Genomic DNA, 22474 nt, shown 5'->3' on the forward strand with positions numbered 1-22474 from the left:
TTTCTTCCTCTGACTGTTAAGCCACTGGGGGCTCCTGACTTTCTTGTCTGATTCTTTCCTATGCAGAATCTTTTCCCGTCATTTCCCAAGGTCATCCACATGTTACATTACACTTACTGTAAGCTTATAAATCCAAATTCTTAATTTGATGCATATTCCACAAAACCTATTATAATAAAATGTGAATTTCTCCCTAGAAATTCAATGATAAATAATAGAGATGTATCAAGAAATGATATTTGGTTAGATTGGATATGGGAGAATTGGATAAGAAAAGATTGAAGCCGATCTCTCCATTCAAGGGATCCATCTTGACACACAGTTTCTGTAAATTTGATCTGAGTCCTTGTCAACACATTACATGCCTATTATCCACAAATACAAGATAATATCTCATTCGAAGCATTATTCAAGCCAGAGTAGTTTATATATGCATATCCAACTGACTTTATTATGCGACAACAAAATTACCTCCTCCCAATTTGATAATATTCATATTAGAATAATATTCTAATAAACATATCTGCATACTTCCTACTGTTTCTGAACAAGGAGGCATAAATGGCTTTTTGCTTCAAGAACAAAGAACTGCAGAATTTCACAGTGTCTCAAAAATATGCTTGCAAGTGGCAAATGGAGACAGGAACATATTCTGTGTGATTGTAGCTTAATTTTCAGGTCTCTGGTTATTCAAAGCTTATGTGTGAGAGCCCATGGCTTCCCTAAATTAAACCAAACACTTACTCTGGCTAACCCGTCCAAAATCCACAAAAATCTTCAATGCTGCAGAGCCAAGTAGGTAGCCAAAAGCTGGACCAAACACTGAGATGGAAAATAAGATTGCTGAAAAGAAAAAAAAATGAAAAAGTGTATTATTTTGCATGGAATATTTTTTTTCAATGATAATTCATTGGTCTTAATTCTTCCCAGACTTGATATGAATATTTTTTTGTACTACAAACTACCTGGGTAGAGTACTGTGGTAAAATAAATTGTATAATTAAGACTTACTGCAGTAGATTGTTACAGATCTTCTTTAGCAAATCCACTCTTATTTGGCACTGAAAGAAACCCCTAACAATTTTCCAAAAATAAAAAGCATCTCCACTTTAAATGCACAAAATCACATAGCGCAATGCAGGGCAGGAACACTAAAGCTGGAAGAATTTGGACCTAGAGCATACTTGCAACTTATTGAGGGGAGTTGCACGAGGGGATAGATGGTTGACAAGGAGATAGATGGGGAACTCATCAAATTTGCAGATGATACCAAGCTGGCAGAAATAGCCAACACTCCAGAAGATAGGCTTAAGATACAGAAGGATCTTGACAGACTTGAACATTGGGCACTATCTAACAAAATGAAATTCAATGGTGAAAAAAGTAAGGTTCTACATTTAGGCAAGAAAAACAAAATGCACAGGTACAGTATATGTGGTACCTTGCTCAATAGTAGTAACTGTGAGAGGGATCTTGGAGTCCTAGTGGACAACCCTGTAAATATGAGCCAGCAGTATGCATCAGCTGCCAAAAAAGCCAACACAGTTCTAGGCTGCATAAACAGAGGGATAGAATCAAGATCACATGAAGTATTAATACCACTTTATAATGCCTTGGTAAGGCCACACTTGGAATATTGCATCCAGTTTTGGTCGCCATGATGTAAAAAAGATGTTGAAACCCTAGAAAGAGTGCAGAGAAGAACAACAAAGATGATTAGGGGACTGGAGGCTAAAACATATGAAGAACGGTTGCAGGAACTGGGTATGTCTACTTTAATGAAAAGAAGACTAGGGGAAACATGATAGCTGTGTTCCAATATCTCAGGGGCTGCCACAAAGAAGAGGGAGGCAAGTTATTCTCCAAAGCACCCGAGGGTAGGACAAGAAGCAATGGGTGGAAACTAATCAAGGAGAGAAGCAACTTAGAACTAAGGAGAAATTTCCTGACAGTTAGAACAATTAATCAGTGGAACAACTTGCCTCCAGAAGTTGTAAATGTTCCAACACTGGAAGTTTTAAAGAAGATGTTGGGTAACCATTTGTCTGAAGTGGTGTAAGGTTTTCTGCCTAAGCAGGAGGTTGGACCTCCAAGGTCCCTTCCGAATTCTGTTATTCTAATGTTTTTCTAATGTTTTCATCCATTTTCAGCTGCTAAATATAATTTTTTGCTCATGAAGTCTTTCAAACTAATATTTTGCATGCATAAGGACAACCGAATCCCTGAATAAAGAGTTGAAAGTTCCCATTGTCCTAAAAATGATATGAAATGGCATAAGAGCAACAATAATTCAAGGACTTTTTTGTATTGAGGAAAGAAACATCCTTATACTATGCCAAATAATCTTTCCTAATTTATATCTAACTGCTGAGCAATCTTTTTTCCTCGAGAATCATCATAATATTGTATACATGCCTAACCAATCAGGCCAACCTTAAATCATTTTTAGTTGTGCCATTGTTAAAATAGTATTTGTATCCAGAGTTTATATTTATGTTGTAGATACAATCTGATGCCCTTCACCAACTATTTGATGGTAGCGAAGGAGATGCATCCCAGCAGCTGTTATGGACCTTATAAACCAGATTGCCACACTATGCTTATACTTATAAGCCTGAGCAGCAGCTGAAGAGCAAGATGGGGTGGGAAGAACAGCAAGTGAAGCAGGGAAAAGATGGTCCTTTCTCCTCCTTCATAGCACAACACTCAAACACCTGTCAAATGTTGTTTTGGCTGCTTCTGAATATTGGTTTAGTGCTTTTTTGGAATAAGGTTAAGCCTGTATCTAAAAGTAACTTGACTATCAGTTGGTTTTTCTCTGAACATACATAGACCAACTACTTATAAAAATAACCCAGTGTTAAACATGGGTCTAGTATCTGTTAAAATCTTACTTTCTCCATGTAAAAGAAAGTGATTGGTGATGACTTCCCAATGGAACTGGATATTTAATGGGAGACGAAGGAAATGGCCACTTGGTATTACCCTTAATAATTCTGGAACACCATGAATTAGGACCACAAGATCTGCTAGTAATGTGCTTCTGGCAGGATATGGATCACCAAGTGGGAATAGCAAATGTTACAGTGGTCTTGTTTTCTCTTAGCATAAGGACTGGCAACTAACACTGGCATACCAATAACAAAGATGAGATGATTGATAGATGACCAAAGAATCATAGAAACAAAACCAGGATGTAACTGGTTTTATCAGTTTTGATCCATACCTACTATATCTATTCCATTTTTAAATCATTCTTTTAAAGGCTGAAAATGGGGGGGGGGGGGGCTTAAGAGGAGGAAAAGCCTTTTGTCTCAGTCTCTTGTTCAAAATAACAAGCCTCCTTGAACTGAATCCAAACAACAAACAAAAGCCTTGTTTTAATTAACAAATACCAAATTAAAACATGTGGTAAAATTACTTAAGAGCATTTAGAGTTTGACTGGTAACTAAGCATTTGTACAGCATGTCTTTATGCATGTAGGTCAGCCTTGTGGCTGCCAGTTTGTCCCCTTCCTCTCTTTTCCTGCTTAAGCTTAACAGAAATTGCATCTAGTAAGAAGACACAGGAGCATCAGACAGATGGACAACTTGCTTCATCACATAGGGCAGTGGGTTATTTTAAAGAGGTATCAACACTGGTGCTACCATACAGCATATAATGCTGCAATTGCTGGATATGCTGTGGTGAGTTGGTATCTGGCAATTGCCAGAAGACTGTTACTGGTAAAGGCCGCAAAACATCAGTTCTGGAGGATCAAGTGTGCAATGAAACTGCAAAAACCTTACCGTACGAAATGCCAATGGCCACAGATATTATGGCAGAAAACCTCTAAGTTTATTTCTTAAGATTCTTTTCATAAGAGAAGTTCATGAGGCAAAAGCTGCATTACCTATCAGAACACACCTTAAGTCTGTCATCATGTTGTCAATAGTTACCACAATTGAATATGGGTCTCACCTCCTTCCTGGACAGAGATTTTTATTACAAGATTATGTTCCTGACTTATGTTACATCAAAAACAGTTCTTCTGCATCAGTGACACATCCATGACAATTTGCTTAGCACAGTGTTTCTTAACCTTGGAAGCTTGAAGATGGGTGGACTTCAACTCCCAGAATCCCCCAGCCAGCGCTTAGCAGATACCTTCTCAGCCAGCACCACACTGATATTAAAGCAATACAAACCAGACAATAAGGATGTTACAGTACAACTTTCAAACAAATATTTACCTATGTACAAAGCAGAATTGTTTGGCTCAGCGAAGTCATCCACATAGGAAATTCCAAAAGGCTGGATAGGGACTGTTCCAATTCCAGCCAAGAGTTGGGCAAGTATCATTAATCCCCACATGATAGTGGCCTCTGCCTGGATGTTCACAGTGGCATTCAAACACTTAAATCCTCCTTGGCAGAGCTCTAATCTGGACTGGCTGCTTTGGTTATCTGTAACAAAATCAACAATAATTTCAGAGGAACACACTGGGAATTAACTCTTTATGATGCTAAATTCTTATATTAAATCCTATGTTAGCATTTTTGTTTGAAAAAGAAAATTACTACAGGTAGTCCTTGACTTACAACAATTCATTTAGTGACTGTTCAAAGTTACAACGGCACTGAAAAAAGTGATGGATTGAGGAGGTAGCACAAGACACATTTCCTATGATTATTGGTATGCATATTTAGGGTCCAGAAGAACAAAGACTCATTTAACAACAGGGGCTCTGGGGGCACAATAACTCTCTTTGGGATCTAAAGGCCTCACAAGTGGAAAGTGAACATTTTGGAGGAGGAGGGGGAGAAAGCTGAAAACTCCCACAAGCACCTGAAGCACCTTATGCTGGCTAACACTCATTCAGAATAATCCTTTGTAAGAGCAACATCATGGGTGGTAACAACTGCAACTCTTGTAATCTCAGGGATCTACTAGCAAGATCAAGATAGACATGAAAGGTGAATTATATCTTTAAATTTGCTTAATGGTTTCTCATTCCTGGATTGCTGGAGAATTGCCAGACCTATAAACTTTTTTAGTTTAATTAGTACCTGTCATCAATTGTTCTGTCAAGATATGACAGGGGTATGTTCAGAAATATTTTTGGAACTGGGGTTCTAAGGGTGAAGGGAGGAAAAGCAGAGACGCATCAAAAGACAAGAGGATAGTTATTATAGGACCTAAGCAAAGTTAAAACACACATAATGTCCTTGCCTTTCATTCAGTTTTCCTACAACCTAGGTCTTCTTATTTGTATTTTCACTGTTAGTTCAAATATTACCACAATTTTTCAGCACTTAATGAATTACCATGCAGGTTTGTGTACTTCTATGAATTTGAAAGTGAGCAAAACAAAACATGCTGAGCAGTTAATGAAGGGAATTCACTTAATACACTGTACTAACATTTCCATATAAATTAATTACAGCAACAATATTACAGCACAGGAGGCCAGGATGTAATTCCAGAATGTAGGAGCCTTCATAAAAATTTCAATTTTCAATTTTTTTTTTTTTTTTTTTTTGTATAATTCAATTCCCACATGTTTGAGACACATTTCATGACAAAGTACAATTTTTAAAATTGCAACTGTTTGGAGGTAAATGAGAAAAATAATACAATCCAACAATTTCTTTTTTGTTTGTTTATATAAATGCTCTTAATTTTCACTTCCCATCTCTTACTGAAGAGATTCTGAGGAGATCAGAAAGGATCTTTCTGGAAAAGAAAATGGTTTACTGCCCTCACACACATACAATTGAGGTAAATATGTTTTATACTGTATATATACATGTGGAATTGAAATGAATCTACAGATGACATTTAAGCGGTAACTAAGAATTGTTCATTAGAAACAACAAACAACCCTACTTAGAAAAGTATACTGGAGGCAAACTTATAAAAATGAATACATTCCATGATGAAGAAAACTATGTTTAAAAATGCCTCAATACACCTAAGAATATATTCTTATATATTATTTATTAAGGAGGTATGGTCCAGAAGATCATTTAGCTTGAATATGTCTAATAAACATAACTGAAAATGCCCAGTCTCAATTCCCAGAAATTCCCCGAAAGATGAGAGAGGTCTTTATTGCCTTTACCATTAACAAGTGAACTTTATATAATGACTTTGTCTCCAGAGAACTGATTACATCTTCCCCAAGATCTTCAGAACCTCTTCATTAGCCTTAATTTTTGTTTCTAAAGATTGTTTGGCATGATCATTTGGATGAAATGTTTTTTTTTTGATTTTGACTAATGATAGTCCATAATATCCATAATACAGTAGCATTTTGGAACTATTGCCTGCAGCGGAGCATCGAGGAGGTAAATACACAATTTTCTTTGTTTTTCTTAGCTTAATATGAAATGGCCACTTCATTTTACTGAGAATAATGTGAAGGTCGTGTGCATGGTTAGGGAGGGAGGGAGGGAGGGAGGGGGAGAGAGAGAGAGAGAGAGAGAGAGAGAGAGAGAGAGAAAGAGAAAGAGAGAGAGAAGCTTGGAGCTACTTTCAAAGCAATTGTGCAGGTTTAGAAAGAGACTAAGCTTCTTTAATTATTTGAAGAGATAATTCATACATGCTTTCATGTGTTCTAAGGCAATCTTTTGAAAGATTTGCAGAGCCATAGTAAATAAAAATCCACAATCTAGGTAATAACATTTTTGCTGAATCTTCTGCCAAGATCTTTCTTACCAAATTCATAAGCATTTTCAAGATCATAGCATTTTCTATAAAGGTACTTTCCAGTAATTTTATTCCATCATGGTTTGCATAAAGATGGCTCTGTAAAATGAGAGTTATAACAAAAATCTCGAGAAAATGCTGTAAGATGTTATGCTTGTGCTTGTCAGTGACTGTGAATATCCAGATTTCTTCTTCCAGGAACAAATGAGAATAATGTTTTCCTGCATACTTGCTGGATACTTTATAGATAAATATCATGACCGCGTAAAAGATACTATTACATGTTTAGAAGTTTAGGAGACGCCAAATGTACCTGTCAATGCTTCCTAAATGAATTATCTTACCCATCATCCTGAGTTGTTTTTTGATGAATAGCATACTGTTTACAAATTCAGAATTTGAATCCAAATCCTTGGCGACTGAGCAATCAAATCCAGCTGATTTCACTAGAAACAATTGCTCCTGCCAACCTGATGTTGAACTCTTTTCGAGTAAGTACATCAGGCTCCTTGTTTCTACCTGATATTAAAAGGAAATATGGGAAATGCCGGAAGCCAAGCTGACTATATAACAAATCAATGTATAAATCAATAGTTTCCTTTTAAGTCTAAATAGAAATGAGCAATAATACGGAAGTTTAAAACATAATGCACTATAGCAATATTAAAGTAGAGGAAAAAAAGAACCAAAAAGAGAGGGCAATAATAATTTTTTTCTTAGGCACATTTTTTTTGTTTTTTAATTTTTTTTTTATAATCATATCAAATCTCAACTTTTGAATTTTCATTTCAATCTTCATCTCAATGTAAAGCTTATATATCATCAATTATGGCATTAAGCTTAAAAAAGATAAATAACATAGATGGATAATTACGATATATTGCTATGTATGTATATGTATTCTGTTCCTTTCCCTTTTTTTCTTTGTTTTGTTTTTCCTATTGATGTTTTCCTTAATACAGATAAAATACTATATCATATATATATTGAACATTCTCTTTTTATCAGACTTTTCCACAAAAAAAGCTTGTACTATGAAGCAATATCCTGATTACCATTACTTCTCTATCTGCAGACAGTTTCAACTCATTTTGGTAGCATCAAAGAATCCTGATACTTTCAGAGCAGCAATTCAATATATAGAACAATAATTAATGAAACCCAAAACTTGCACTGCTTCTGATTCAACTGGTCCTGATCCAGCTTGGCATGCTCAGAGTAGACAAGTCATTACACAGAGACTGCACATAGCCCTGCAGGGAACGTTGGAAGTTAAGATGGCCAAAGGCCAAGTTACTTTAACATGCAACTAACCTTCCAGACTTACCTGCTAGGCAGAATCACAGGATTCTGTGTTAAATCCCACAGGATTTAACAAGAACAAATCAAGAATTTTGGGATCCTTCCAAATTGAAGGAAAGAAAGTAAAAGCAAAAAAAAAAAAAAAAGGTAGGGAGCTCCACTAAACTTTTAAATATCTACAAAGGGCTTGGAGAAGAAAAGAGTTAAAGAAAGTTACATACTGATTTGTGCTGAAGAATATTCGTATCGACCAGAAAGGAAATGCGGAAGAGTCAAAAGGAAGGCCCCTAGTGCCAACAGCAGACCTCCCAGGCCAATGATCCGAGGTCGATGAACTCGACTACCAAAGTAGCTCACAAAGATGATGAGGATGACATTGCCAATCTGTGGAGAGACAAAAATATACAGATTTGTTAAGAGAGTCCCAAAGGAGGACACAGGTTAATGACTCCACATGATAAGGAGGAGGAGGATCATTTGGATCTCTTCTTTTCCTCCTTCATTTGCTTGTTTTCTGTCTTAGATAGAACGAGAACAGATTCTCTAATTGTGGATTCATACACACACACACACACACACACACACACACCATTAATGCACATATACACTGTCATCCTTTCTTGGTTTTACAGCTAATGGAATCGTTTTTTTAATATACAATTTTATAAGATTTTTTTTAATGTAATACTAATACAAATCAATATAAAGTGAAAAAGAGAAAAGAAGAATATAGAAATCAAAGAGAAAGCTAAAAATGCACAAAAGGAGAGACAAGTTTTAAAAAAAGAAACAAAAGAAAAAAGATGCAAAGAATTAGCTTCTGATCTTTACAGCAGATATAAATTCTATTACAGGTTTACGTCTTCTTCTATTACTACAGCATAACTCTCTTCTTTCTATAATCTATTTAATCCTCAAAGCATAAATCATAAATTCATTATTTTCTGTTTCAAGCAAAAAGTCTATAAGGGGCCTCAGTCAGCATTTAATATAGATGTTGTCATTTCTCTGATCAAAGAAGTCAATTTAGCCTCCTCAGCAAGTTCTATCAATTATTATATATAAAAATAAGTTCCATGACTTTTTTTCAATTATTTGTCCATCAATCCTAAAAGAAAAACATCTCACTCCATTTTGATATTAACCTTTAAATTCTTTTAGTTAATGAATGTATTTGAATTCAGAATTTTCTAGCTTTTGACACATTCATCAGAGATGATAAAATGTCCCTTCTTGTTGTTCACATTTCCAACATAAATTTGATTGTCCATATTATGGACAATCTCCGTTGACATATATTAATAGTTTTTATTTTAAAAATATTTAAGATTATAGTAATGTAAATTTCAACCCTTTCATCCAAATATTTTTCTATTATTCCATCTGTACATTAGAAACATTTTTTTTTTTTGGCCCAGCTATTGGAATTATTCTAACACATAGCCAAGAAAACCTACAATGCCAGTGATCAGGCAGGGGAGCTTGTAGAAAAAGCATGAAAAATAGTTCCAAGCAAAAACATATGTACTTGGCAGGACAGTAAAGATAGCTGTTTGTGGGCTAGAATAAATATGACCATGAAGGCATTTTCGGGGAAGAACATCACAAAGCAGACATTATGGTGACCCTCAAGAGTAAGACCACATCTTTTTAATATAAAAAATATTTAAGAAGTTCCTGTGTTTCCTACCGTAAACGAGGCAATGTGCTTGGAGTTCTGTTGGAACAGCTTTCTGTTGGGTGTCCTCCAGGTATGTGGACCAGCTCCTAAAATTTCTTGCCAGAATGGCCTTTGCTGAAAATTCTAGGAATTGTAGTCCACACATCTGGAGGCTGTTCAGTTTGAGACAAAGAGTTTTGATGTTTGTAACATATTAGTTGCAAAACATTTCTACTGATTTTTAGAACTGCATCTGCAGGCATTTTGTTGAATTTCTACATATTTTATAGTTTACAGAATAAATCACAGTGGGGTCATATGACAAATCCAAACAACACACAATTTGTGTGAATCCAGTCTTTACATGTATCAGCTCATCTTAATGGGATCCACTTCTACATATACAGTCTTTTGATTGCCCAGTTTCAAGACTTTCCAATGATTCTCATAGAAAACACCTATTCCCTTAGAAAAGCAAATGGCATGGAACTGAAATTTGCAGAGATGTGTAAAAATCAATGTGTACTCAGACATACCTAACATACCAACAACATCACATCATGCTGACTGGTAGTGGCTCTCTAATGCCTATTTTAGGATGCTAAAAATTGAACTTTAGGCCTTCTTCAGGAATGAAAATCATGTCCTCTGACACTGAGCTACATACTCTGCTCTTCCCAAAATAAAACTTTCAGCTATAAACCTCTATACAGGAATAACCTTCATAAAATAGCTCTGGGAATTGTGTAAAAAAACCAGTCTTGACTGGCCAATGGGCTACCAGACACATTGCAATTGACTTTCCAGAATGTTTGATCAGAATGGCTAATATAAACCCTGATTGGAATTTTTTTCATTTCAATGCATCTGGAGAGTCATAGTTAGGGGAAGGTACCCTAAAACAATCCTGAACAACAAACTTAATACTATGGTGAGTTAATAGAAATATTTTAACATTCACCACAATGAAAGGTAAAAACGTTTGTCTTCACTTTGCATCTTAGAAGAGATTTATTGCCACTTTTAAGTCCAGGAGAAAAGTCCTTAAATCCGTTCCTCAAAAGAGGATTATTCTTTCCAACCTACCCAAATGTGGGAACCAGAAATCTCTAGAAGCAACAATTTGGAATCTTGAATAAAATAGGTTAAAAAGAAATTAGTTGAGAAGGAGTTCAAGGATTCTAACTCTGGCATTTTACCCATCATGTAAAGAGCCAAGGTGGCGCAGTGGTTAGGGTGCACTACTGCAGCTACTTCAGCTGACTGCTAGTTCAGCAGATCAGCAGATCAAATCTCACCAGCTCAAGGTTGACTCAGCCTTCCATCCTTCTGAGGTCGGTAAAATGAGGACCCAGATTGTTGGGGGCAATATGCTATTTAGTATACTGTCTTTGGTGTAAGCCGCCCAGAGTCCTCGGAGAGTGGGCGGCATAGAAATAATAATAATAATAATAATAATAATAATAATAATAATAATAATAATAATAATAAGTAACTGAGCAATCTGAAAGAAATGCATGGTTATTATTGTAATCATCAGAAACAAAAGCCAGTAACCTACAGCCCTCTTAAACTTTAATTCCCATAGCTCCAACCATCATGGTCAACTGAAGGAATTATGGAAACTAATCTGAAGCATCTGGAAATGTGGTTGTACCAGTATCTACTGAATTACATTGGATTAATAGGCTACATATAGGCTATCCATTTTTTTCACAGAAAAAATAGGCATTTTTCCTATTACACTATCTAATGAGAAGTGCTGATAAAAATGTAACTGCTTTTATATTCACAGTTAATGTGAGATTTGGCAATTCTTTTTTCCTTATGAAATTATACAATACTTTTATCTTAATTTCTAATCAGTGATTCTGCTCTTCTTTTTATTCTTTCCAACCTACTCAAATGTGGAAAGAAATTCTGTAAAGGGCTCAGGATGCCTTCCATCAACGAATTATTTCTCTGAAAATCAAACAGAATGGAACTAAACAGTATAAGAAAAATAAGCAAAAGTCCAGTAATCTATTTTTTTTAATGGACCAGGTCTGATTTGAGGTTGCAATAAAAAGGTATTTCAGAAAAAATACATCTCCGAATACATCCATTTAGAGGCAATGCCTCAATGCTGCTGATTCCTCCATTTGAAGATCATTTCCATATTAGTAATTTATAGTAGCATATTCCAGACTTTTATTTTTTAAACTCAGCATCTTTAAGATGTGTGGACTTTACTTCAGGCTGGCTGTGGAATTCTGGGAAGTTGCCACAGTCATCCAGCCATTGCTATACAAATCTCATGTTATAGGTGGCTCGATGATGCTACAATATACAATAATTCATTGACATAGAAATTACCTAAGGCCCCTGTCCTGGATGCATTACCCAGAGTGGAGTGCCTGTACTCTACTCCCTATGCTTCCCAGTGCACATGTAGATGCAGATAGACAATGTTTGTAATACTACTTATTACTTCTTATTTGTAATTTAGATGCCATAGAAAACATGGTATCTTAGACGATCCACAGTGTAGAGATAGATAACATGTGACATATACCATACTCACTATGCCTCATTTTTACATTCTCAGATTAATCTGTGATAAAATGTATAGCCTATTAATCCTATGTAATTCAGTAGATACTAATACAACCACATTTCTATCACTTTTTGGAAGTTCAGCTAGAGTAACTCTACCACAGCTTCACCCAGAAGCAGTTCCGCTGATACAATTACCTCATGTAAACTGGAGATAAAGCCAGAGGACAAACTGGAGAGGCCAAAGCGCTTCTCGATGGTAGTCAAGCTACTCTTAAAGTAAGCACTGTAGAGGAGTTGAGACAGCTGCATCAGGCCATGGCAGAACACAAACACCTGTTAGCAAGAAGATGCATAGTTAGATGTATTACCATGATGGAAAGCTAGGAAATACCAATATATACTGTATCTGGATAATATTGTTGGATGATTCTTTATATAATGTTTATATAAACTTAAAACCAAAGTCACAAACATCTGAAGTGTTTGCTTATCTGAAAAACAAGCTTTTTTAAAAATGGGGATCTATTGCCATACATGCTGGTTTCAAGGTCAGTGAGTTCTCATTTTCAATACTGGAGGGGGTTGTATTTTTACTCAAAGTGAAATGTGAGATTTCTACAAATCCAGGTACCTAATTGTTAATGTTGGGATTCTTGCTCAACTATATATATACCATATATATACCAAGAATTATGATATTGAAAGAAAAGTTTAAATATTGTGACAGGAGTTGTAAGGAAGATGGAAAAAATCTTTTTGCTTTTGTGATTTGTATAATTTTTGTCGCATGTCAGACTGACAGTGGGTTACACAGTATATAGACTGTGATTGCTGAAGGCATTGCCTTCTGATGGTCAAAACTTTATGCAACAATCATTAATTTAGCTCTTGTTTGACATAGGGATCATGTCTTCATGTTCTGCTTTTAACATGAAATAAATGCTTGTTAAAACAAACAAGGAAATCAATCTGGCATTAGGCTAAAAAAACCCTGGATTTATGTTATTCTTTCCCTCCAACTCTGTGATCCAGCCATATTTTTCCTCTCCTCCCCTACTGGATTGCTCTGAGTTGGTTTTTTTTTTTTTGTTCCTTTTGAGTTTTTAACATTTTATTTTATTTTTTGCATTTTTGTAACTTTGGGCTAAATTTTCTTTTCTTTCTTAGTGGGCTCATTTTGTCCGTATTTCCTTGTGTTTAAAACACTTTTCTAGGATTTGACAGCTACAATCACAACAAAAAAAATACCTGCTTGTTTGAAATGTGTTATATTAATAAAATAAAGATAAAAATAAAGCATAGCTCCTTGCCATCATTTTAAAAAATGAAATATGAAAGACCCCTACCCAATTTGAATGTGTATTAAAAAAAAGCCTTAAAGAAACATTGTAGCGAAATACCGTATTTTTCGGAGTATAAGACGCACCAGAGCATAAGACGCACCTTAATTTTTGGGGAGGAAAATAAGAAAAAAGCTGATTGGCAGGTAGATCGGCTTCCCGGAATACCCCCAATCAGCTGTTCCCAGAGATGAATTTTAGCAACAGGTTCCTTGGTTGTGAGCTCCGTGCCTTGCTTTTTTTGCTTTTTTTTCTGACTCTGAAACTTCTGAAACTCTGTTTCAGAAAAAAAAAATCCTGCCTCTGAAAGCCTCCGAAATGGAGCTTCAGAAAAAAACCTCTGAAGCTCTGTTTGGAGGCTTTTTTTTCTGAAGCTCTGTTTGGGGGCTTCTTTTCTGAAGTTTTGTTTCTGATGCTTTTTTCAGCCTCTGAAACCTTCGTTTGAGAAGCTGGATGGGGCTACATTCAGATTATAAAACACCCCCAGATTTTCACCCTCTTTTTTGGGGGGGAAAAGGTGCCTTTTATAGTCCAAAAAATACGGGGTAATAGAGATTGTGAGATTACAACAGCATATGTATCAGAAAAATCAGCAATAAAAATGAAGTAAGTTTTAAGAAGAAATAAGATAACATGTAAAATAGAATCACAGAATCTGAAGGAACCATTTTGGCATTAAGTCCAACCCCTGTTCAATGCATGAATGAAAAGTAAAGCATCTGGCTGTCGAGTCCCGCTTTAACACAACCAGTGATTGTGATTCCATTCTTAACTGCTTATTCCTTTCAATGTTGCATTGCTCTTACTATTACATGTTTAATAGTAAGCAGATTTATAGGATCTATCTTCCTGTAACATAACTCTTGTCTTCCTTGTCCTGAATTCCGAAAAGACAGACAACAGGCCTTAATCTTTTTCTCTGTGACATTCTTCCAGATATTTAACTGGTGCTATCCCATTTCCTCTCAGTCTCTTTTTTTAGGTCTAAATATTTCAGTTGCTTCATGCCATTCAAAGTACCTTCAAGGTACTTTCACAGTAACCAGGTAAGCAAAATACGTTAGGGAGATCTGCTGTTCTACTTGCAACTGCATTCTCCCCTCCCTGAATCAAATGAATCTGGCTGTGTTGAGCAAATACTGGCTTTTAGTACTGCTTGGCATGATACTATGCAAGTTTAATGGCCAAGTACAGTAGTTTTCTTTAATTCCTTTCTGGAATTTTTATAAAGAGATCAACTATGGGAATATTTGATAAAGAGAACGCAGTAGTAAAATCTTTAACCAAAAACTTGCTTACGTGCTGATGGTGACTGTTTGCTTGTTCGATATTATGTTCTTGCTTGGTCAATTATGGTAGGGAGAGGCATTGAAATATGTATTTTTGAGTGAAAGAAGAGCCAAAAACGATATAAAACATAATAGCAGGATAAAAATTGAATAAATCACTAAATAATCACAACGTGAAATTTGAAATGCAAAAGAGCTTTAAGATCATAAATTAAGAACCCACATTGCCCAGCTGGTAATAGATGCATAGTTTAAATAAATATTAACATGACATATACAAATTAAGTTATACAACACTTTTTTCCAACTCTTGGCTTTTCTAATTCTCAATTCCCCATTGTTGCCGATTGATCTTTTTTAGAAGGGTTATCATAAACATAATTGTTTCCAGTATTTGTTTATGCTTGACATAGAACAGGCATCCATGAGATCCTTTGGCCTCTGTTCCAATGCTAAGGCTGGCAATAGTAATAACATTTTGTGTGTGTGTGTGTGTGTGTGTGTGTGTGTGTGTGTATGTGTGTGTGTGTGTATGCAAACCTAATTTTTGCATGACATTTTTGTTTAACCAATGACAATAAAGAACAGTTTCCCAATCAAGGCCACCAGTAGAACATTCCTTTCCCTCTTGTAGCTCTTAACTCAAATAATATTTAACAAATATGACAGAAACACAGAAAGACAAAAGGAAAGTGAGGTTAGAAAAGGAAGGGACAAAGTTGAGTTTCACAGTTCGAAGGGAAAAAGAGAAATTCATGCCAAATCCTCCTCTATATTATTACTTTTTAAAATTCTCTACTCTTTCTTATTACTAGTCCTCTCAAAACTCTTTTCTACATAACAAAAGTGGCTGTTACTGCTAGTCATTTTCCTGACACAACTTATTACTTTGCATCATTAACTGCAAAACAGGTTACTGCCTTTTTTTTACTCATGAAAAAGAGTAGACTAATCTTTATTTACTCAGCTTTTATAATTTGGTGAAAATGTTCCAATGTTTTTATGTCAGCATTATTCACACATTAGTTATGAATGACAAACAGGGAAGTGCACAGTTTAAGAACAAAGGCTGTGATTGTGAACGTCCCCCAATATCCATAAGCAAGATATGCATGAAAAAATAGTGGTAAAAAACATTATCCTGGCCCACGAAACAGTGCCTTTTGAGATAAAACAGCATGGCCTACAGAAATGAGATATATTGGGAAGCTGATTTATGTGTATAGAAAGGAAAATCAAAAGCATTCCCAAGTTCTGGACTACGATCAAAAAAGCAGACACTAGAATTTCTTAATAGTATCCAGATCAGATTCTTGGTTCTTTTCCTTGGAATTCAGACTGACACTACGGAAGCATAGCCTACTGTTCAGCACACTATGTTTTCTGTATGGCTTTTAACAATTGTGAATGAAGCTGCCATGTTTTCACTGGCTTTGTTGAGTTACAAATACATTAAAATTATTTGACAAAGACTTAACTGGTTAAGTCTTAATTTATTTTTAGCCAACTTATAATAATACTAGTAAGCTCAGTTAGAGAGAAGTGCTTTAGGAACAAGAACATTTATAAAGTGAGTATCAAACAAATTCAGTTCTTGTGTTTTTTTTTAATTAAAAACTGATTGTCTTCCATATGCTGCTTTATACTTATTAGGGCAACTACACCTTAATCTAATGGATTTACCTCTATTATTTGAGCCAGAAAGAAGCTCTATAGTACTATGTATGCTCAATATGTTTTCATCTATATGCTTATTCATGATGGGGTCTAGTGGTAGTAGGGCAATAAAGTATTACAAATGCTGAGTCCCAAGTAGCGTACAGTAAAAAAAACAGCATTTCTCAACATGCATTGAGATTTTGGTTTCCCAGCCAACCTCCATTCAGCTATGCCTTCTGGAAATAATACTAGTTCAGTTCTATACAACCATATAGGGAAGCAATGAATCCAAGGTGTCCATAAGAAGGAAATTCAAGCTCCTTAACAGGAAAATGCCCTAATGTATTTATTTGAAGGGCCCATTTCTTGTTGCTTATTGTTGAGCTAATTAGGCTGCTATTTGCTACTAATACATACAGATAATTCAAAGGAGCCTGTATCAGAGGTGGGTTTCAGCAGGTTCTGACCAATTCTGGAGAACCGGTAGCGGAAATTTTGAGTAGTTCAGAGAACCGGTAGTAAAAATTCTGACTGGCCCCGCCCCTATCCTCTGCCTCCCAAGTCCCAGCTGATTGGGAGGAAATGGGGATTTTGCAGTAACCTTCCCCTGTATTGGGGAAGAAATGGAGATTTTATGGTATCCTTCCCCTGGAGTGGGGAGGGAATGGAGATTTTACCGTATCCTTCCCCTGCCACGCCCACCAAGCCATGCCACCAAGCCATGCCACGCCCATCAAGCCATACCCACAGAACCGGTAGTAAAATTTTTTGAAAACCACCACTGGCCTGTATGTATTTGTGACTGGAGGGGCCCATGTTCTATATATGAATTTTGATTTTATTTTCACAGGTATACCTTTAAGATGATATTTGCTGGTGCAATTTTAATGTTAGTTTTCTGTGGCATTCTAAACTTGCCTATTCAGTCAAACCCACAGTATTTTCATGTAAGCAGGTAAACATAAAACTAATAAAGAATTATTTTAATCTTACATTAATAATTAAAGATATTTCCTCCTACAGGAGAAAAAAGAAGAGAGAACAAGCAATAATGAAAAATAGAATCCAGATGGGCATAGCAGTTAACCTTTCCATGAAAGTAAGTCAGAGGAAATATATATATATTTTAAAAAAACTTACAACTGATATCAAAAGTGTCCTGATTTTAGGCAGATGCATGTTAAAAGTTGAGAGAAAGGACAGCCAAATCCTCCATTTGACAGAAAAAGACATTGGGATTGTCCATTAAAAGGCATCTGGCTAAAATCAGTTGAGCTACCCAGGTTTCTCAATGGGAGTGAGACACTAGCTCCTTCTGAGATATATTACCGTAGTATTTTTCCAGGAAGCGTGTTTCTTTTCATTAGTACAATCATCTGTAGAAAATAATTTTGGGCTCTCTTGAATTGAATGGTAAAAATAAGTCAGTGTGGTTCTAACGCATTAGAAAGGCAGTTACTGGGAAAGAGTGATCTTAGTACGTCATAAAAGGTGCTCCATATGGGAAATTCAATCTGCCATTCAGCTTTGTGAGTGTGGATAAGTCCTACAGGCTGATGGTTTTCTGTATGAATTGACCTAGGAAAACTAGAGGTGTCAAAAAGTATGGTAGCTCTAGGTAATTCTGAGATATCCCTTGTATAGCACAGAGCCAGTCCCCCAGGCCAAAACAGGGTTTTCCCCTTGACATATTTATTTATTTATTTTATTTATTTGTTTAAATTTCTATACCGCCCTTCTCCAATATAGGACTCAGGGCGGTGAACAGCCAAAGTAAAAACAAGACATACATACAAAACATACAAAATCTAAAAACTGATTAAAATAATTAAATATCTTGGCCGTAATTAAAACTGTTCCAATTTAAAATCAATTTAAAATTTGACTCAAGCCAGCCCAGGAACATTTGAAAAGAGTCTCAAACACTGTCACCTAACATTCTACATCTGTGTTTTCTTAAGCCCCCTATTCATTGCCTGGATGTTTATTTGAAAGTTGGACGAATCACCATAATGGCAAAGTGTTTATAGAAATAGCTTAATTCCAACCACAATTTATTTTTAAAATGTCTATTTTTCCCTGCCCAACTCCTATAAAACAGATCCATCACAGAAATGTTATGATTTGCTATAATAGAACCTGGCATAGTATTCATGGGTATGTAATTCACCATAATACATATCCATGTTCAATTATAGAAAAAGGAGTATGCAGTTATAGAAAAAAGCATGCATAGAAACTTACATGCCAGAATGACAAAATAGGCAACAATTACATGTAGAAATTACATAACTAAAATGTAGATATTATATATGTATGTATGTATGTATGTATGTATGTATGTATGTATGTATGTATACACACTTATTAGGAATATTTGATTAAGAAAATAAATGAAAAATTTCAAAATGTAGAATTTATTTATTTATTTATTTAATTTTTATACCGCCCTTCTCCCGAAGGACTCAGGGCGGTGAACAGTCAAAATAACATACATATAAAAATGTGAAATAGAAGCAATTTAAAATAATTAAGCCAATTTGTCTCATCAGTTAAGTTAAGATCTTCAGCATAAAATTTAGACAATTAGAAAAATTTATGCCAGCCCGGCTTGGTGAAACGGAAAGGTCTTAAGTGCATGACGGAAAGTACGGAGATCTGGGATCATTCATATCCTTGGGGGTATCCTGTTCCAAAGGGTAGGTGCCCCCACAGAGAAGGCTCTCCCCCGGGAACCACCAGTCGACATTGCTTTAGTGACGGTACCCTGAGAAGGCCCACTCTGTGGGAGCGTACTGGTTGATGGGAGGTTATCGGTTGCAGAAGGTAGTCTTGTAGGTACCCAGGTCCTAAGCCATGGAGCACTTTAAAGGTAAGAACCAACACCTTGAAGCACACTCAGAAGGCCACTGGGAGCCAGTGCAGCTCGCGTAGAAGGTGTTACATGTGAGCGCCATGTCGCTCTCAATATCACCCGCGTGGCCGCATTCTGGACCAGTTGGAGCCTCCGCATGCACTTCAAGGTTGACAGAATTGACAGAATAGTCTACCTTCTAAGACTTAGTTGCAGAAGATGAGTAGCATAGAAGATCAATAGCACAGCAATTGGAAAAAAGAATTGGAGGATGCAATTCTTTTTATTAAAATGAAACATATATGGAAAAGGATATAGGTCACTGCTAGAGGAGTGGTGTTTTTTTTTTAAAAAAGAGTAAATTATTATTATGAGCTTTTGTGTTATAGCATATCTTGGTATCTGAAACACCCTTAGCATTAAAGCATAAAGTAATGAAATCTATTTTTTCTCTGGTGTTGGGTATCAGAGTAATTAATGTAAATGTATCCTGTCCACATTAGGCAACTAGAATAGCTTATATAAAATAACACAATCAACAACTTTGCTTACCCTTCTAAAGGCAACATTAAAACATCTGCTATAAAAATATAAGCACTGTTGAACATTTCCAGAGATTTGGCAGAAAAAAGTCTGTGCCATTGTTGCAGCATTAGCTAACAAAAATCAAAGTTCATGTATATAGTAACTCCCCTGGAATTAATTATCAAGAAAATCCTACTACGGTTTAGAGTTAAAGGCTTTACTCTCTGTGTTTCAAGAAAAGCAACTTCCCCTTTATACCTTTATATAAAATCAGAGATTAGGATTAAAGCACGGACTCAACCTATCATGCAAGATAATGTTATGAGGTAGAACAGTACAGAGCAAATCTAAATTTGGCACAAAGCCTTCATTTGAAGAATCTTTGCCAGAGGAAAAATAGAGGGAGGAGGTATCTGAAAGCCTTCTCATCATCTTGAGAAACAAAGAACCAAAGACTATCATTCTTATTTGTATTGTAGTTTTCCAGTTTAAATATGTCTAAGTGATGCAAAGGGAATTGTTGAGGTATAAATGTTACCAAGTTGTGGGAAGGAGGAGTTGTAGCAGAACACAGCATAAATACTCAGAGAGTTTAAACATTCAAACATCTAAAACTGTTCTCAAAAGATTGTAACAGATGATCCTCACTTAAATTGAATATTTGGGATTTTAAAAAAATGTTATCACTAATAATTTATACCACGTCTTTCTTTCTTCCTTCCTTCCTTCCTTCCTTCCTTCCTTCCTTCCTTCCTTCCTTCCTTCCTTCCTTCCTTCTTTCCTTCACACAAACATAATTTTCTTTCCACCTCCTATTTTCCCACAACTGCATCCCCATAAGGTAAGTTGAGCTGAAAGAGAGTGACTGACCCAAAGTCACCCCGCTAGCGGAACTAGAACTCACACTCTCCTGGTTTCTAGCCAGCATGTTAATCTCTACACCGAACTGGCTCTCTCTTTTCTTACTAAAAGGTTGTTGCATAAAATGTTTTGGAACTTTACTTGTGGAAAGTTTCCATCTCATTGTCTACCCAAGAGCTGTAATTGTCAGTCAAATCCCTAAGAATTAAGTTTATGCCATAAACTATATATTTTTCTTGGTTTAAGTTTGCTATGGGGTCCTCACTGCTATCTGAGCTTGGTAGTTTTCTTGTAGACATTTCATTACCAAACTAGGTAAAGTCATCAGTGGTTTGCTGGGAACTTGTACTTAGGAAAAATCTTGGAATCTGAACATTTGTCACTTTTTCAAAACTTTAAAAGCTTAGAAAGTATTGCATTCTTCATTCTATATATGGGTTACTAACAAAGTATGGGTGAAATACTATACCTGAGTTTGATCATTCTTTTCATATATAAAAATAATACATGAAAATCAAAAATTAAAAATAGCAAGGAATTTATCTTTCCACTGGAGAACCAAGGAAGTCATTTCACTGAGTTGCCTTTCCAGGTATTTTGTACTAAGAAAAAGGTTGGGGCAAACCCAGACTTAATAATTAATTATACAATTATAACAATAGAGTCTAGGAAATAGAACAGAGGTTATACAAGGATCCCAAATCCATCAGACCTATATTTATAACCTCTGGCCCAGAAAAATTTAATTATATTCTTTAACACAATTTTGGGAACACTTTAAAGTCTGTTTTAAATAATCAGACATGACCACCGAAGTAAAGGGATCAGAAAAAACAAAAAACAAGATAAAAGGGAACATGAGTCAGATGTGCTGAGTGCAAGTGGTTATTATAGATCTATGATGGTGAACCTATGGCACGGGTGCCACATGTGGCACATGGAGGTGTATCAGTGGGCACGCGAGCATTGCCGTAGCTCAGCTCCAGTACCCATACGTGCACTGGCCAGCTGATTTTTGGGCCTTCCGGTCCCACCAGAAGTTGGGAAATGGGCTGTTTCCAGCCTCCGGGGGGCCTCCGGGGGTGGGGAAGGCTGTTTTCGCCCTCCCCAGGCTCCTAGAAAGCCTCTGGAGCCTGGGGAGGGTGAAAACGGGCCTACTGGGCCCACTGTGCCATCACATGCTAAAAATGGGGGGGCGCATGTGCGGGGCAGGACGCATTATGGGTGTGGGCATGCACTTGGGCTACCTCCCCGCACTCCCCCCACTTTTGGCACACGATGGCAAAAAGGTTAGCCATCAATGTTATAGATACTGTGGCCATAGAAAGTTTAGGAAATGAAAAATTGGTGCAAGTTATTTTACAACAATCATGGGGTTCTGCAAGCACTTTTGAATTAAAACTTTAAAGCATGATGATGAGGATATTAAAACTCAGAATCTATATCAATGGTAGATTTTGCCACCAATTAACTACTTCCGTCCAATTGTCACTAACCAGGTTTCAAAGTATCACAAGTTAAGATTGAACAAGAAGAGGGTAGGGAAGAGAAAGACTGAAAAGTGGGGGCTGAAAAATAGTATCTGTAAGTTAAAAGGATATCCATGTTCTCAAAATGAAGATCAGTGCATCTAAGATCAAGTTTCAGTAAAGCAGAAGTAGGCAAGTAGGTAAGGTTAGTACAGAAAAAGATGTTTTGGAACAACTCATGAAGCAATGCTATTAGAAAGAATGGTGGGGGGGGAATGACAACTCC

General features: G+C 36.2%; 1 protein-coding gene across 1 annotated transcript in view; it reads right to left on the reverse strand.

The window, feature by feature from the left end:
- The window catches only part of SLCO2A1 (solute carrier organic anion transporter family member 2A1), a 62370-nt gene that overhangs the window by 23350 nt on the left and 16546 nt on the right, over positions 1-22474 (reverse strand). Inside the window, exons 2-5 of the mRNA XM_034439582.3 lie at positions 12387-12524; positions 8215-8377; positions 4234-4446; positions 745-843 (exon numbers count right to left, since the gene is read on the reverse strand). Coding sequence (XP_034295473.2) covers positions 745-843; positions 4234-4446; positions 8215-8377; positions 12387-12524 — 613 coding nt within the window. The remainder of the gene's footprint in view (positions 1-744; positions 844-4233; positions 4447-8214; positions 8378-12386; positions 12525-22474) is intronic.

Source organism: Pantherophis guttatus, chromosome 6, assembly GCF_059756535.1.
Source record: "Pantherophis guttatus breed Tessera chromosome 6, ASM5975653v1, whole genome shotgun sequence".
NCBI classification, from domain to species: Eukaryota; Metazoa; Chordata; class Lepidosauria; order Squamata; family Colubridae; genus Pantherophis; species Pantherophis guttatus.